This window comes from Melitaea cinxia, chromosome 6 (assembly GCF_905220565.1).
Source record: "Melitaea cinxia chromosome 6, ilMelCinx1.1, whole genome shotgun sequence".
In the NCBI taxonomy this organism is placed as follows: domain Eukaryota; kingdom Metazoa; phylum Arthropoda; class Insecta; order Lepidoptera; family Nymphalidae; genus Melitaea; species Melitaea cinxia.
The window spans coordinates 3,247,636-3,267,325 of record NC_059399.1 but is presented as its reverse complement, the minus strand read 5'-3'; the positions used below and the strand labels follow the sequence as shown (position 1 = coordinate 3,267,325).

General features: G+C 33.5%; 1 protein-coding gene across 1 annotated transcript in view; it reads left to right on the top strand.

The window, feature by feature from the left end:
* The first annotated feature begins 2,959 nt into the window (after positions 1-2,959).
* LOC123654484 (protein spaetzle 5) overlaps positions 2,960-19,690 on the top strand; it is a 30,653-nt gene continuing 13,922 nt past the window's right edge. Inside the window, exon 1 of the mRNA XM_045590384.1 lies at positions 2,960-3,457. Within this exon, the coding sequence (XP_045446340.1) occupies positions 2,960-3,457 (498 nt within the window). The remainder of the gene's footprint in view (positions 3,458-19,690) is intronic.

Below are 19,690 nucleotides of genomic sequence, written 5' to 3'. Positions count from 1 at the left end.
CGTAAGAAACGTCGAAGTAAACGTAAGTAAGACGAAAAAAATTAACAAACGCACTAGTCGTCTCTACGATTTTCGAGAGTTTTCCTCAATTTTTTGGGGTTCCATAATCAAACCCTGGTTTCCTTATCATGGTACCACTCTTGGGATATCTCCTTTCCAAAAAAAAAAAAAGAATTATCAAAATCGGTTCATAAACGACGAAGTTATCTCCGAACATACATAAAAAATACACGGTCGAATTGAGTAACCTCCTCCTTTTTTGAAGTCGGTTAAAAACGAAAATTACTTTTGTTTGTGAAATGACGATTCAAAAAGTGATAAGTGCAATAAATTGATTTTTGGTTATGATTTTGAACATATGTTACATATACTTTACTATATTTTTGAAGGAAGTTTTACTTCCTTAATCACGAAATATAGCCGGAATAAATTCAATTTTTACATATTGGTCTCTCATGTAATTCAAAGATCAGGTATTTCGAATTTCGAGAACTGTTAATTTTTTTGATCTAAATATTTGTAGATATATTTATATAACTACAAAAATGCCGATGGTATATTATACTTCAGCGTTCGTTGATGCACTTTACCAGATCGACTTATTAAAATTTATAGTAGGCGACGCAGTTCACAAGCGAATTTGCGTGGGATTGACATGCTTATTTATATTTTACGAAATTGTTTGTTATGATTCGTGGAATTGCTTTTTCCTTGTTATATAAAGTAGTGTGTCCCCATAAATAAAAAAATAAACAAAGAAAATTATTTAAGCATTGAATGAATTGAATTGAAGCACAAAGGAGACTATTAACTAAAGTTACTGTTACAATCAGAGTTCTAAAAAGGGGAGTAAGGTCCGCTACGTGCTTTCGTTATTTCTGGTGTTGCAAAACAAATAATGGCTACAGATTCCACTTAGCGTACGGTTCACCATTAGGTGTGTTTTGTCACTTTAGTGGTATAAACAAGAATATTAAAGTTTTATAAAGTATTGTGTTGATTTGTGTTATTTGAACTTTACCTGGGCTTAATTAACTCGATTTCGAAATGTTTTTATCAATATAAATATGGATGCCGTTAAGATTTTGTCATATTATACTATTCTGTTCGATCTTAGTATGTGCAAAATTATTACCTTAAACGATAAATATTAAATAAACTAAAACTATATGCCTCCATAGCTTTTCAGTAAATTTATTAATAATTTTTAAAAATAGTTTTTGAATATCAATAGATAAAATTAAAAAGTAAAAGGTAAGTTATTAAATTAAACCTAGCGAGCTAAATCAATATAGATTTATTAGTTTAGCTTAAAGTACCAACCGTATCACTATTTTGTAACTTAATGTACGTACTTATGATTTGTGCAACAGTCTAATCCGATGACAACAACTAATTCAAAACAGATTATAAATTTTGAAAGACATTACTAGTGAAATAATAAAAAACACGTAGCATTAAAATGCTAAATAATGACTTTAAATTTGACCCAAATGCTAAGTATCGGAGACTTGGTTTATTTACATAACGGACTAGAAGTAGCGTTGAGACTTTTATTGATTATAGTGTGATGTTACATCTGTCTTTATAGTCTGGTGTGTTACTTCTGATAAACTAAAAGTGCTTTTATAATCATATTATTCAAATCACTTTACAATGATGTACAAAATATGTAAAGATGTTGCTTTATTTTAAGCTAGTGTGCTTTTTCATTTTAAAATATATAAATAGATACTTATTAAAGTATCATTTTTAAAAAACAGCTTATGTTAACATTTACATCGAGAAAATATGGAATATATTTAGACTTTAAATAAAAACTTTAGTAACAAAAAATTAATGCCAAATTATAACTAGTCTGGCCATAAATACTGTTACATAAAAACTTTTCTTTTTTTCAACTTTTTAATTATTTTGAAATTGGAACACGTATATTATTTTAAAAACTTATTCGATTCGAAAAACATTCGATTTTGCGCCATTTTACATATTTTTTCGTGTTCATTATCAAATTACAATATGGAATGGGGTGTTAAAGCAAATAGGATCTTTGGGATGGATCCGCCAAATACCAACTGGCAACTTTGGACTCGGTGGAAAAACGAGCTAAGAGACTCATAGGTGACCCTACTCTGACAGACACCAAGTTGCAGAGTCTCGATCATCGGCGTAGGGTAGCTCGTCTGTCGGTGTTCTACAAAATATATTTCGGTGAGTGTGCGAAGGAATTACACGATCTAATTCCCCCAACAACCTTCCGCCATCGGGACACTAGGCGCGGTCGATCGTTCCATCCTTATGTCGTCGATATGCCACCTACGCGCACAAAACGCTTTGGCTCTACTTTTCTGATGCGCACAGCTAAGGAATGGAACTCGTTGCCCGCGTCTGTGTTTCCCGAACGATACAATCTGGGTGCCTTCAAGGCCAGAGTGAATAGGCTGTTATTAGGCAGGCATGCTCCACCTTCGACCACATCGTCACTTAACATCAGGTGAGATTGTGGTCAAATGCCTGCCTATTTGTCATAAAAAAAAAAAAAAAAAAAAAAAAAGGATTGCAGTGATCGCTTTGCACAAAGTGGGTATGGAGCCGTCGATCATATTCCAGACACTTCAAAAGCTTGGTAACCGCCGTACGTTCGTATATCGTACTATCAACAGATACAGCATTACTTCGTTTGTCGAAGACCAGAAAAAATCGGGCGGCCGTGTGTTGTTAGAACTACAAAAGAACATTAGGAAGCAAAAAATCTTATCGCGAGAAATGAAGATTCCCAGCTAGGACTCTGTCACATATTATAAAACAAGACCTGAAGCTCGGTGCTTATTGCCGATATACAGGACATGCCCTAAATCAATCTTTACAATTAAAGAGCGTGGATCGATCAAAACGCCTTCTGTCGCGATACGGAGGTGAAAGGCACAGAAATATCCTCTTTACCGATGAAAAAATTTTCATGATTGAAGAACACTACAATAAGCAAAGTGATAAAGTGTACCCTCACAGTTCCAAAAAAGCTGCTCAAGTTGTCGTAAAGGTACAACGTGGTCATCATCCTGCATCAGTGATGGTTTGGTGGGCGTGTTATCAAGGAATCACAAAACTACATTTTTGTGAAAAAGGAGTGAAAAGTTCAGCCAAAGTGTATCAAGGTACAATCTTGGATCATGTTGTAAAACCTCTCAGCAACACACTTTTTAAAAATATACCGTGGACTTTCCAGCAGGTCTCTGCACCTGGTCTCAAGGCACGAACTATCCAAGCCTGGCTTGAAACTAACGTTCCGGACTTTATAAGAGTTGAAGACTGGCCCTCATCTAGCCCAAACCTCAACCCTTTAGACTTTAAATTGTGGTCAGTTTTGGAGGACATGGCCTGCTTTAAAGGACACGGCGACATTGAGTCTCTTAAAAAATCTTTGGAGCAAGCAGTGGCGAAATTTGCCTTGGAAACAGTACGTAAGTCCATAGATTCGTGGCCAAACAGATTAAAGGCCTGTATAAAAGCTAAAGGTGGCCATTTCGAATAGAATATTTTTTTATTTTTTCTGAGACGTTAATAAATATGTAGATATAAATTTTAATAATATTCAACTTCATTAAAAAAATTCATTTTCATTTGTAACAGAACTTATGGCTGGATTAGGTGGCCCTTGGCACCTAGGCTTCAGACTTATGTCTGGGGTCTAGGTCCCAATAGTCGCTCGGTCGCTCGCCCACCCTAAGGCGTGCGAAAGCGCGCTCTCGCACCGAGGCCGCGGTCAGCCTGTGTGTGGGGGCCGTGGCCGACTTCGGTTGGCACTATCCGCCCCGGGCTAGGCCTGGTGCGCCCGGGCTAGGCCTGGGGCGCCGGGGCGGCGCGAGGAGGCGGAGTCCTTATGACGCGGTGCCGTAGGGCACGGTGGGTGGCCGGTGGGTTTTTACTCCCCGCCCGCGAGGGTCAGCAGGCGATGGGTCGGGAGATTCGACGTCCGCATTGCTCGCTCCCAAGTCGGGGAGGACGCGCTTCGTGTTCGAGCGCGCCTTTCGAGGTGCTTTGCACCGCGGTGGGCCCGCAAGGGCAAGCGCTGGTGGGGTTTGCGGAAGCACGGTATAGCGTCCCTGCGACCCCGCCACATAGGCGCCTAGGTGGACACACGTTGGTCGGGGCCCTCGCGCCGGAGGGTGCCATGAGAATTTTCCCCACGCTAAAAAAAGATACGTTCTTAGAATCATTGAAGCTCCAGAGTTTTGCCTGCGCTTAAAATACCTTCTTATAGCTAATTTTATTTATTATTACATAATATTATGGAGGTAAAATATACTTTGAAATTTAATAAAACAAGTATTTACGATCTTTGCTTACAGCTACTTCTATCTACGTAATAATTGGTTTTAATGTACTTTTAGCAATGTATCACATACTTGAGAAACGACCCCACAGTTCATGGTGTTAACATTAAAATCATTTTAATGACTATAAACTCATGAAAATTATTTCGGCATTTTCATTTTCTATATGATAGACTATTTTGTATATCTAAGAGCTATCTCTATATATTTTTCATCATTTTGGCCATGCGCTTACAATCTATTAACCGTTATGAACCTAATATATGTCCCTACCAGCGTACCTCTCTTGGTCACACTTGGTGTTTACCAAGGGCTAGTTTTAGGACCTCTCTTGTTCAAAGTTGTGAACTTTGTTCTATACATATTTGAACGAGAGTAAAATTGAAATATAAACACATAGAAATTAGCATTTCAGAATGTTGGTATTAGACTAAATCTGGCGCAGTATGAAATTAAAGCATAACGACACATGCAATGCGAGTATATGTACGGAGTTAACAATCCAAATAGGTTTTCAAACTAGTTTTAATTAGGACTATTTCAAATACTAGAAAGATGGAATTAATTATTATTTACGCCATGTGGAAGAAGAAAAATTAACTCAAAAATTTTTCTACAAAACTTTTACTTAAAGATTAATATTTATAATAATGGGCAATACACATGAGTTCGCGTCATTTTTTGGCGCGAACTTGTGAAAGCCTATGTCTAACAGTGGACTGCGATAGGCTGAAATGATGATGATGATGATGATGATTTAAAATAGTGATCGGTAAAAAACAATGTCTATAATTTAAAAACTGTTTCTGAAATTCATAAATATGTTAATTAGTGGAAACGAATTAAGAAAATTTATAGTTTAAGTGTTGACCGTGATATTGACTCTAGTTTAGAAAACTGGTTTAATTAATATTTAAATTAGGACAATGTTGATTAAATTGTTGCATCGGTTCTTTTAATATTAAGTTAATTATAATATCCCCCAAATTTGACGTTTGTTTAACTTTCTATAATCTTTTTTATGACTATTTCACTATTATTTATTTAAAATATAAAAAGTTATAATTGAAATCTACACTTTATTTAACTATTGCCATCGTTATCAAAACATCTCTGGTTAAGCGATAAGGTCTTGTATATAACTTTATTTTTTGTTATGAGTTGCTCCTAGCAATTTTATTTTTGTAAAGTTTTGATGTCTGTTCTGTGTCAGTTAGAAATTTTATAGCGTAGCGTAGTGTAGGGAAAAGCGTTCAAATAACAAAAAAAGATGAGTCACCATTTTTTTTGTGTAACCTATAACTTTACGAAAGTGAAAGTTTATCATCATTGATATATATACAATTGATAAATTAGATATTTTTATTCGGTCAAAAGCCACAAGTAAGTTGCAACGAAACTATAAGTCTGTAAACAGGTAGTAACACAAATTAAGCTACATTGTATATGTAATAACTGGTAAAACTACAAGACACTAGAGAACACAAATAGATAGGCTAATAATAGTTTTAAAGTTTCAAATGTGGTTTTAAATGATTAGAACTATGTTATGATGGTAAAGAAAGAATTTGAAGATTATATCTGTATTTGATTCCAAATTCCGTTTTGGAGATCATGTTATGTTCTTGACCGTGTGGGTAATCGTGACCGAGGAGCGATACTCCCGCCCTTGTGCCGCGACCTATTGTTTCCAAAAGGTCTAGCTCTGAGAATGTTTGCCGATATCGATACGTTTTGCAAACGGAAAGACGGAAAGTTTATCCGTATAAATATTTGCAATTTAGTTGCAAATTTGCTTTGTGTTGTATTTACTTACAACTTGATTTTGTTTAATTATTGCACATACATATATGACTTGTGTTACTTCAATTATACCGAGCATAACACAAGTACAACGTTATTTTAACATAAATGACATTTATGTACGATATATGCATACACGTAGGCTAAGTGTTACAGATATGCTCATCTGAATATACTTCTTGTTTTTAATACCTTTTACTCATAAGACGGAGGACGTTCTCAATTCGATTGTATTTTTTTAATGTATATTATGTATTGTCAGGAATTTTGTCCGATATCGGTGCTTTTTTAACCGAAAGGTGATGCGTGTCATGTAATCTCATTTAAATTTAATTAAGATTTGGCAGGTAATATTCGAGCCATATCTGATAATGTTGAGTTTAAATAATAATGACGTTGTATTATGCCGTATAACTTTTCACTATATATACCGAATTTGATGATTCTTGTTTTAATTGAAAGCCGGTGTTTGTTTTGTGGTCCTTTTTAAATTTAATTGAGATCTGAAGACCATTTTTTGAGTGATCTTTGATAACTTGTATTTACTTGACTATTATTTCGTCTACCTTTTATTACTCTTCGATGTAATTGAAGTCGTTTTATTTTTTCGTTTGTGGGCAAACAGAATTATTTAAATCTTTACGGCAAATCTACGAAAGTTAAAACGAATGAGGTGTTATAATTTAAAATTTGTACACTTAAACTGTACAGATCACAAAAATAAATCTCTCTGTTACCGTCGCAATAAATCTTTGCTGATTTATGATTCGAATTTTCTGAGATTAATGGATTTCTCTTCGACGTGTCTTTGTATGTTCTTAATTTGTATAGCCGGTGTTGATAGCTGTTTTTCGATATTATTTAACACATTACTTAAGATTGTGTAATCATTATACAATCTTTATGTCTATCGAAACAACAAACAGAATATTTCAAATAAATGAAAATGAAATAAATATTGCCAGCTTAAAAAATGTAAGCTGCATAATAGTATATTACTAATAAAAATTTATAAAATAAAAACTTCACGCTCACCCCATATTGTAATATCATATTGTAGTTTTAACCCCTTAAGCAAAGAAATTGCTGTGTATTAACTTATACTTTGTATATGAAACCTATTTACTTATTAATAACTTTATTATTATGTAATACTTCCTAAAAGCCGCTCATAATCCATTTTATCAAACAGAAAATAAAAATTTACAGTAAAGAAACATTCTTTATTTTAAGAATTTTATGTTTATTACAAAACATTAAGGGTTATAAGCTTATATGTATGTGATCTAAAGTCTTCAAATCATCGCCAAAACTTCTCTTTCGCAACAAGTACTTAACGAATAATCATAAAGAAGATGACCCAACTCGCTTTAATGTTTATTTTATTTTACAAATAAAATCATTTGAAATGTCATTTCAGCTACCGACATGTCCTTGAGATAACGCACGAAAGTACATCGTTTACGCAAAGCGTTGCAAATATTTTTGATTGATCTCTTAACATTATTATAAGCCAAAATTGTAAAAAGTATATACTCTTATTTTTACGACGCGTTGGCGCAGTGATCACAACGACTGAATGGTGCTCTAGCGGTCGCGAGTTCTATCCCCGCTCTTGGTAAATGGAAGTTTGTTGTGTGTATAATTGGACTTCCGACAGAGGATTTTTAGCCTTGGGCCCATTGATTTCGAAGCGTTTAACTTAACCATTCTTATTAATGTCACAATATATTTAACGATATTATTAAAAGGATGTCGTGTCTTATCACTACATATAAAAAAAAAATGAAGAGATTCCCGTCACAGACGTAGTCGACTACACTCTCGTGACCTGATGCTGCATGCGACCATGCTTGATAAATGATTAATATCAGGTAAAATGTATATTGCCCTAGTAGAAGATATAAAATACTATATTTAAATTAATCTAAATCAAATTGCGTTTTTAACAGTTATCTATGTACAATCTATCGTACATAATACGAAAGTTTTATCAAAAAACGTTTTCGATTTTATAACTTTTTTCGCTAGTGATGAGTCGAATGAATCGAAGCATATTTTTTGTACCGAATCATTCATGGGATCGAAATTTATTTGGATAAAACAGCAGGACGCAACTATTGGGTATGCCATATAACTTTATAACAAAAATTAATATTTAAGTAAGAAGATCTTGCTGGTTCATAACTTTTTCTGTTATATTTTTATTTGATTGTGGATTCTTTTTAATTATGTAAAAGAATAAATCAAGTATGTCCCTGGTCCATGATGAACGAAGGTTAACAAAATGAACTATATTAAAATATACATTTCTTTTATAGTCGTAGTCTAGTATAGTATAGTTATAAAGTTAAGTAGTCTAGTATAGTTATAAATAAATGTATTGCAAAGGTATATATAATAAGGTATAGTTTGAAGACATTATGTTTAAATTACAAAATTAATATTGCAAAAGACACAATGAAACTATATTTAAGGTGTCTATTGAGTAGTAATAGATATAAGGTGTCTACAGAGTACAAACTGAAGTATAAATCCCAACATTTGAAAACTACGATACGTATTTAAATATTAAACGCAACTTTTTTAGGTTCAAATATATGTATGTACCTAGCATGCCTATATGATGCAAATAATGGTAGACATAGATGTTGGTCTTAAAATTAATATCGCTATAAATGTTTTGCTTCCTAAATGTAAAACCCGAAAAACTCCACCACCAAAACCACTATTTCCAGGACTAATTCGGCTATTTTAAGTTTACTTTTACTTTCTAAAAGGTTAAGAACGTCCTTTTTGATATAACTAGGTCGACAAACAAGCATACGGTTCAGCTGATGGTAAGCGATTACCGTTGCCTATAGAGGCCTACAACACCAGAAGCATCGCAAGCGCGTTGCCGCCTCTACTCCCCCCACCCCTCAAGAGTTCTAGTCACCTTACTCACCACAGGAACACAACTTTGCTTGCAAGCAGTATATTTAATCCGTTCTTAACACGTTAAACACTGCCTTGATTTTTAGTTTTTCTGTTTGGGCCATGAGGGGACACCATGTAGTCGACACACAATTATTCCGTTGGTGCCGCGGGAGACACCACATGACCACGAGCCAGAGTCAACTTAAAAAAATATGACTTAAAAATATATCATATAGTGAAGGAGAAATACGTAACATCTTCAAGAATGGGGATGGTAGTACAATAAACACTTATCATATAATTTTGTAAATAAAGACTTTTAAGCTGACCCCATGGACTAAACAAGTGAGATCCAACTGGTATTCCCCATGACGTTCAACGTGTTATACATATAGCAAAAAATTTAGAGAATTTTAAAAAACCTAATGATTTTTCAACATCTGTCGATCTGGCCAATATCTATCTGATCAACTAGTATATAATATAGACAATACTAAAAAAAATTAAACGATTTCTAACCTAATCGTAATTACCATAATTTCTTATTTTTAAGCTTATTAGCATCCACCTCATTTGAACCGCGAATTTTAGCCATAATGGAAATTTACATAGATACGTCAAATGGATGTTGGAAGCCAATTTGTTGGTCATCGCCAACCGACCACGAGGCGCCGTCTTAGGCGCCACTAATGTTGCTACTAATGAAGTTATATCTACACCGATATGTATATAAAGAAATTATTTACTTGTCAAAAAAATTTGTCCGATTTTCGGTTCACAATAATGGAAAATATTTAGTTTCTCTTTTTATCTGACCTAAGTTGTTTTATTGACGTTAAGGTAATATCGAATAAAAATAACTTCAGTTTGCTTAAAAGCTAAATAGTTATAAAGCACATGAAACAGCGAGACCCATCTAGTCGAGCAAAAAGTCATAAATTTGCCTAAATTATAGTTTTGAGTTCTCAAGTTACATAATGAATGATAGACTGCGTCTTCTATATTGAGATACATTTTATTTTTTGCATAAACACGTAATTATTAATGTGATCTTTGAATGTTTAATCATTTTACATAATTTATCATATCTTATATTATAATTTATAATTTCGTCAAAGTAACTATTACTGCCTCGATTACCTAGCTAGTTTATAGCTTTTGTTTTTATTTTCACCTGTCCAAGTTTGCGCCAGACATTCTGGTTTTAAGTCAAGGTTTAATTATTTCTGCCATTAAAAATTACGAGATTTTAAACCAAGTTAGGTTAATAGGAGGTGCTAAAATTGACTGCAGGAATAGACCGATTCAAATTGCCTTCAAAGTAACCATTTTTAGTGTTCAATTTCAGAGCATAAAAACGAAGATTAAATGAGAATTAATATACAAAAATTCAGTAATGAACATAATTATTTCAGTACCATTTTAATAGTTTTACAGTGCTATCTCTTAGGACTATCGTAGTCCACTGCTGAACATAGCCCTAAGTTCGCGCTAAGCATCCCAGTTTTTCGCAATCCTCATCCAACCTCCACTGGCAGTTTTACGTAGATCGTCGGTCTAGTGGGCCGGAGGACGTCCCACACTACGTTTAAGTCAAGGCCATCGGTTCTGCGACACAGGTGACCAGCACAATACTACTTCAATTTGCTAATTCTGTGGGCTATGTTGGTTACCTCAAGCATAGCCCGTTCCATTACATGTTGAGCGAGTTTAACTTGTGGACCAGTCCCTTCGTCATTGTCCACGTCTCAGCACCGTATGTCAAAACAGGCAAACAATGCATTGAAAGAGATTTAATATAGCATTGGAAATAACGATGCACCAGCTCACTCTCTCTTTACACAGTCTAAACTTAACATCGTAAATTTAAGGTTAACTGGATGAAAACGCTACTTAGGGATAAAGCCGCCTTTTTGCATTATTGTTTATATCTATTACTAACTCAGTTAATTCTCTTGAAAATATCGTACAACAGAGACAATTTTTTCTATTAATAAAAATAATCTGACATATAAGCCTATTTAATTTTCTTGATTCCTTTATTGTTCATTTATAATAATTGTGTTTGAAAAAATAACGACTTCGATTATATCGCCAAGTAATACAACGTAGGTAGGCGAAAAAATAGTCAAGTAAATACGCATTATCAAAGATTACTTCAAAAGTTGTAATCAGATCTCGATGAAATTCAAATGTGACCACATAATAAACATCGGCTTTCGATTAAATTATAAATCATCAAAATCGGTTCACCCAATAAAAAGTTATGAGGATTTTCGAGGGTTTCCTTCGATTCCTCTGGGATCCCATTATTAGATCCTGGTTTCTTTAACAGGTAAAAAATACCCAGATTCCATTAGTTCAGTGGTAGATGATAAAAACTAGATAAGGATCTCATTATAGTTGTCACTTGTCATTGTTCTAATTAAATAATTTATACATGTTCTACTCAAGGTTGTCATTAAATAAGTTATGCCTTGTCCAGACACAAGGATTTCCTACTAGGCATTATTATTACGGTCAGCGGGACACGCAAATAGTTATTTATATCATACAAACGTGATATATATCTGATCACGGTTTTGAAAGTAATTACATGCTAATTAAAACCTAAAATATCTGCGACCTTCGACATAGCAAATGTAGGTTTGCATCGTCATGTAACTTATTGTCTAAAGTAAAAATAAGTTGCTAGTACAGGTAAAAGTTTTAGTTTTCGATTGGTAACTATAACTGACTGAACTGATAACGAAAACTGAGTTACTAATGTTTTAGTTAGAGTTTGTTTAAGTGACATTAATGACAACTAGTGGTCGCCCAGTGGTCGAAACTGGACCATAATTAAAAATTAAAAAGCTAAAACGACCAAAAAAAAAATAATGTAGATAAAGAACCTTTTTTAAATTTTTTCAATTTGACTACAGTTTTTGGCAATCAACAAAAGAACGTAATAATATGCGCGTCTGTGTGTGTGTATGTCAAATACATGGTAGTGCTTGTTATGTTTTTTTTTAATTTATTTAATATATTTTTATGCATAATTTTAAAAACATATAAGCATTCTGCGCTCCTACTCTATATAAACTGTAAGTGTGCGAAATTTCATTCTCCTCCGTCTGCGCAATTTTCGTAAAAAGGGGGATATATAAGAATTCTACGTGACATAGGCAAATTTTTATAGCTCTTATGTACTGGATAGCTTCTGTGTGCTGGTTAGCTCTTTTGTATTAGATAGCTCTTGTATTTTTGATGCGATGAGTTCAAATACGAAATATATTTGACTTGTACACTCTCCAGTTATAGGCATATCTTATAGGGGGCGTACGGACTAAACAGACTTCCACTTCGATTGACTGCATTAAAATACATAACCCTACGAAGTTATTTTCAAAGGCACAGGGCATTTACTTTTGTGGGCCGGTGTAATTATTCGGTGCCTAGTTTTGTAACATCCACGAAATAGAGGTTTATTGTTAGGTCATAGCACCTAACTTTATACCCAGGTTTCTTTTTCCTGACCTACCCAAATCAATTATATACAATACTAGCTTTTGCCTGTGACATCGTTCTTTATTTTTTTTTCCTTACAAGAGTAAAAAGGAGCAGACAGTACCATTTGATGTTAAATGTTACCGTCATCTATGAACACCTGAAACATACGAAATGAAATGAAAACATTTATTTCGTCATAAGGTGATATACACACTTAACGATAGTCAAAATAATGTCATTTACAGAAATAATAATACAATCATTACAGCCTAAACAGTCCACTGCTGGACATAGGCCTCCACAAGTTTACGCCAAAAATAACGTGAACTCATGTGTTTTACCCATAGTCACCACGCTGGGCAGGCGGGTTGGTGACCGCAGTACTGGCTTTGTCGCACCGAAGACGCTGCTGCCCGTCTTCGGCCTATGTATTTCAAAGCCAGCAGTTGGATGGCTATCCCGCCATCGGTCGGCTTCTTAAGTTCCAATGTGGTTGTGGAACCTTGTTATCCCTTAGTCGCCTCTTACGACACCCACGGGAAGAGAGGGGGTGGCTAAATTCTTTAGTGCCGTAGCCACACAGCACAATAATACAAATAAATTAAAAAAAACTCGACAATAATAAAAGAAAGTTAAGGCAGGAAAAAAATCAAACAATAAAATAAAAATTTATATCTTAACATTGGGTACACTATAAGAGGAGTTGTTGGTGCGTTGCCGGCCTTTAGGAAAGAGATGTATAGAAGGGACCTATAAACTCGCCGCCTGAAAACACCCAGAGTTGGCCAAAAACTTTTATATTGTTAGTTTCTGCAACATTTATCGATGTTCCACTTTTATTGGTTATAGGTGGATGTAGTCGTATGTTGTCTAAAGCCTTTCACAGTAAACCATATCCAAATGTTATTTCAACACTAAAATAATTTTACAATTCGATCCTCCTGAGATTACTCGTAGAATGTTCATCCAAATAAACGCTTCATCTTTTTAATATTATCAATCACTTCAGTCTGTAATATCCCACAGATGTGCATATGCTTGCTGGCTATATGCTTTTTTCTCCATGTAGGAGAAGGGTTATTTGAATATTAGCATTCAATATATATTTACGACCGCTCTTGTGTAATGATGCGCGTGCCGTGGCAGGTGTACCTGAATAGCGACGGTCGCGGGTTCGATTACCGCTCGGGGTGGATATTTGTGTTTATACCCTCCCCACCGTGCCTCGGAGAACACGTTAGGCTGTTGATCCCGGTCTTTATCATGTATACCCGATAGCGATCATTACTCATAGTACAGAATATATTCGCCAATCCGCATTTGGGCAGCGTAGTGGTTTAAGCTCTGATCTCTCTCCGGGCAAAGAGGCCAATGCCCAGCAGTAGGATATTACAGGCTCAAGCGTGGTATACAATATATATTTACTTCTTAACTTAAAATCGGGATCAAATTAGATGTCTGTTAACAAACTTGTATCTAAAAGAAACGAACATTAATTCATTTCACAGTCGAGTCACTGTTACACTTTTGGATAATGGTCGCATACAATAGCTAATGGTGCTAACAGAATCATATCTCTGTAAATAATTAATATGCGATTAATTATTACGGTCTAATGCTATGCATGTGGAGCGAGGCTGTACCGGCGCATGCGCAAGTGTTAATATTTCCTAATGTTAAAAATCATACTTAAGTAAACTTAGCATAAAAATACAATTTTATTATTATTAGAAGAATTATAATTGTATTTTAAGCACTAGCTACTAGCGGTAATACAGGCCATTTAGCAGTAATTGGCAGTAATGATATATTATTGGTGTATTGCTATGAGGTTACGGCAATGAAGAATATAAGCACCCCCTCTCTTCCCGTGGGTATTGTAAGAGGCGACTAAGGGATAACATAGTTCCGCTACCACCTTGGAACTTAAAAAGCCGCCCGATGGCAGGATAACCATCCAACTGCTAGCTTTGAAATACACAGGCCGAAGTTTCTTTGGCAGCAAGACGGGTAGCAGCTTATTTGGTGCGACAAAGCAAGCTCTGCGGTCACCAACCCGCCTGCCCAGCCTGGTGACCATGGGCAAAACAGATGAAACACGCCATTTCTGGCGCTAACTTGTGGAAGCCTATGTCCAGCAGTGGACTGCGATAGGCTGAAGTGAGTTATTTATTTTAATATGGTAATTGTTTCAAATGCCCTCTAGCCTAGATTTAGTGCTGGTCTTCTATTAAGTAAAAAAATTGCTTACCTAAATTATTATAGTCAGCAAAATCTATTTTGTCGCAATACATTTGACTACACAATAAATACAGTAAGTATATATAAGAATCCTCAGGAAAAATTATTTCCCAGGAAAACTTTGTATATTAAAGTGTTTCACCTCGTTATTAGACAAAAATATTATTATAAATATTAATTTTTATATACATAAACCTATTGAAATTCACCATATCAAAATAGTACGAGGAATTTTTATGAATATTAACCTTTTATTTTATAACTAATTAGTTACTGTTCGAGAACGTAACAAAAAAACTTATTACAATTTTAAATACTCTACATTATTTCTTAATTTTATATATTTGTGGAGATCATACAGATGATTTGAGTGTTTGGATTTTTATTGGATTTTTTGCCCAACAAAAATATACATATCTCATCGCACTGGCAACCGCCTTTTTCACTGTTCACATCACAACTCAATTAGTAATTAAACGGGTGGGAGAAAATAAAGTAAAATTTCTGAAACACATGTACCTACCTAGAAGAAATACTTAGTCCTGCCCGTGACCATGGTCGCTATAAAGTACACGAAACGTCAGGCATCTAAAAACATAATAAGCCACGATAAAATCCGAAAAAGTTGTTTCATTATAATGAGTGAAATTCGCGTAAACATCAGAGAACAATATTATAGTACCAAGTAGAGTCACTACCTAAGCGCGCAGAGTTACCCACACATACGTTTTACTTTAGTGGGTAATTGTGTTTGTGTTAGTGCCATCTATAATGATAGTGTCGTATTACAGTATTATAAAGATAGTGTCATAAACATCATTATAAAGTTTTATTTTTCGCATATTTTTTACTGAATTTTACGTATGAATATTAATTGTAATTAATTAAAAGCGTAACAAAATAAAAAAGACTCGTAAAATTATCAATTATATTGTATGAATAGAATGTATGGACCAACGCCCGAAGGCAATGCATGTGTTAAGTCAGCTATACAAGTATCAGCAACATATCAACAAAGAGGTTCTATAATTAATGAATCGTGTTTCAGGGTCGCCGTCACGCCTTACTAGTGACAAGGTCATGTGACAGGGCAATGAATTCGCGGTACTGTTACGGAAGTTTAGTTTTTATGAAACTAGAACACAATTATACAACCATTGATCGATTAATTAGAGATAAATTAATCTATATTTTTTGTAATGTCTTTCTGAGAATCAAATACTGTTTTGTATAACTATAATTGTTTTTATAGTATTTTGTAGACTACAAAGGCAATAAATTTTAGTGCATTCAATTCAAGTTTTGATTATGGTTATTGAAGCAAAGTGAAAAGCTTCGCTGTTTGTAGGCAACCTCAGCCTCGGCTTCGTCAGCATGAAAACTACTTAAACTGATCTTTGAATTGGATCTTTTCAATGGTAATTTTTATTTTATGGAATTTTATTCTTAAAATGTGTTTCGTTAAAAACTTGGTCACTAGTTCCGAAAATTAGCCGGAACAAAGAGACGAACAAATTAAATGTAGAGAGTTCTAAAATGCTTGTTTGCATTATTACTTGATTTTATTCATTTAAAAGCTTTAAAATTGTTTAGGCCTTTTAAAAAGCTTAAAAGTGTTTAGAGCTAATTTTATATCGGTTACTGTAAATGTTATCACAATTCGAGTAAAAAAATAAAAAAAAAACTTGTAAAAAATTAAAACCTTAGTATCATGTATGTATATGTATGTATTTATGTCCTAAAATCAAATGTCAGTTTTGTAACGAATGTCATTGTTAATAAATCTAATAAGTTTTTATTAGGCACGTGCGCAGGAGTCGATCACGATTATCCTTGATTTATGTCGCTGTCATAATATCACCACCGCTGTCACGAACGCCGTGGGTGTGGTCGCATGGGTACAGTCCATTCTAATATGATTACTGTACATACAACAATTATGACACATGAAAATTTTTCAGACATATTTGTCATGTAAATTGTTCCGGTTATCGGTAATTTGTCAAACTTTATTGATCAGTTAGAGCTAATATTAGTTAATTCAAATGTCATATATTGCTGAGAAAGTCATAGATATCTGAGATACGTTACCTTACATAAATAAAAGCTTATAACATGATTTGATTGATAATTTCTGTTTCATCAACACACAGATTTATTTCCGCCTATCGTTACTAACTATAAATCTGGAAACATTTTAATTAGTTAGGTAACTTGAGATAAAAATTACATAGTGTTATACTCTCAAAATACGAGTTTGTTTGTTCCAAGATTCTCCGAAAGGAATCGCTTTTCAAGAATAATATAGCCTTTTTACTGTATAAAACGTTGAAATTTTCTTTTTACTGTCTTAATTTGTATAATAATACTGTTGTGTTTGCTCGTAAACGAAAAAAAAAATACGACTTCATGTACATCGACTAGTAAATACTATGTAGGTAGACGAACAAAAATAGTCAAGTAAATATGCATTATTAGATATAACTCGAAAAGTGCTTCTCAGATCTCGAATAAATTTGATGGGACCACATGACAGGTACTTTTCAGACAGGTATCTTTCGGCTAAAAAGGAATTTTCGAAATCTGTCCTTCCAGTCAAAAGTTATGAGGTACCACACAAAAAAATACAGTTGAATTTAGAACCTCCTTTTTTAAGTCGGTGAAAAAGACTGGTGAATTAAATATGTATAGATATTTTCATTTTGGTAAAGCATCTATTATAACTTTAATGGTATCAGCAAGGTGAAATTTCTTTGAAGTGACATAAGTATGTATTTAAGAAATTGAAGTACCTAATTATGGTTTAGTTTTATATAACTATAAGTAAAACTAGTGTCATTCATGACTTGCGAAATTTTGGCAACGAAGATGACTCAAACGTTTCCTAAATAAGCGATGATATGCCGGGAAAGTGGTTTTAAATGTTTTTTGTCCTGACGACCATTAACGCAGTTTACATACGCATGAACGTTTTGTCGTCTACACTTCTTTTTGTGGTATTTTAATTTTATGTAAATCATAGAGAATTTATACCTTATACGATTACTAAAGTTTTTCACAGCGAAGTATAAAACCAAAATCAAAAATTTTATTCAAGTAGACCTTAAAATGACTTTTGAATAGTTATTTTAGAAATTAAATTTATAAATTAATTTTTGTTTTAATGAATTAATCATAGTTAAAGAGAAGTTACCACCGATTACAAATTTTAATAAAAAATATCATAACTAACCTCAGAAAATCAATCAAAAGAATTATTGTTCTTAAGTATAGATTATAGTGAATCGTAATTAAAATAAATCTTAACAAAAATAAATATTCTAAGAAACAAATTACTTCTTTATTGAATGATACAAAGCAGACATTACTTGTCTTCGTCCACGTGTTGTTACTACTTGTACAAATATTGTACACACATACAAATAAATGTCATTTTTGAAATTTAAATATTTCCAAACTTAAGTAAAAATATAAATGTATAAAATTACTTTTAATTCTAAATTATTACGTTTGTTGTTTATTCAGTTGAGCGTATGTTTTCAAATTTGTCGCCATTTAGCATTCAGCTCGGAGTTAGATCTTATCGTCAGTTGCGCAGTGTCTGAGTTATCGTCGAGTTTAGTCTACTTTCCAAACACTTGTACCATAAAACGTTGTGTCAAATGAACGTGGATCCGACTTGTTACGAGAAAAACATTAAAATAAACATTTACGTAATTGGAATCCCTTTACATGAAACATAAAGACAACATAAGCTCCTTTATCATTTCTTGATCTTGGTCTGATTTGATTTTTTCACAGATTTTCAGAATTATGTAATAATACGGATTAGAGAAGTTTTGTATATTGATTTTGAATTTCTTTCGTACATTTATATACTAATTGTATACAATATGTTCTCAAAACAATTTATGTACAGATCGCTTATTATCTAAAACCGAATTATTATCTGCCTGCCAGGATTAATCTTCTAAAATCTAGACCAAATAATAGTATATTATGTTATTATAATCTTATAGATCCATATTTCTTTTCACAGAATTTAACCAGCGCTTTCTATCGAACCATTTCATCCACAAAACGTAATAGTAATAAATTTAACTCTACTTAAGCTAACTCTTCTAAGTTAACACAGTAACGTACTTGTATAATAATTCTATAACAAAGAGTCGTGTGTGCGAACATATTACAACATAACGCGTAACTTAACTTACATAATGTTACATTGCTTCCGATTTTTTCTCGTAATTAATTTGAGTTTATCTTGTAATATAATGGTTTCCGATTGCAGCATAACTAACTACAATTAATAACTTTTAAACCAGTCAATTGTTGTTTATACGTAGTTTATATGTACGTAGCGCCATCCTGTAAGTTTTTACCAACCTACCTAGAGTTGCTTTGTTGTAATGATTAATATTTTAACTCGTTTTTCTATATAAGAAAGAAAACCTTTGCCCAGTAACGGGATTGACATACGAGTATTTGCATGTTTCAATTCAATCCCCCTTTTTAAACATTTGTGAGGATAAAGGCAATTATAGTATGAGGTATTTTGTAGTCATACGTCTTTGAGGATTTGTTTATCTTCAAAAGTTAACGAATTTAAAAAATATTGTGTTTCTTATGAAACCATCTCAACAGAAAAATTCTAAATATACTCCCAAGTAAATTCTCTCCAAACATATTAATTACATTCAAAACTATAGCATTTATGAGATAATATTGACAAATTAAATAAAAAATATAAGAAAAGATACTATAATGGTATGCCATTGTTGTCTGTTCACAAATGCAGTTTAACGAGGAAAATAAACACATTATGTAAATTAATACCGTATAACTGAACAATGGGTCTCAACTCTCAGTTCAGTGTACTAGATAAGTATTAGATACAAGTG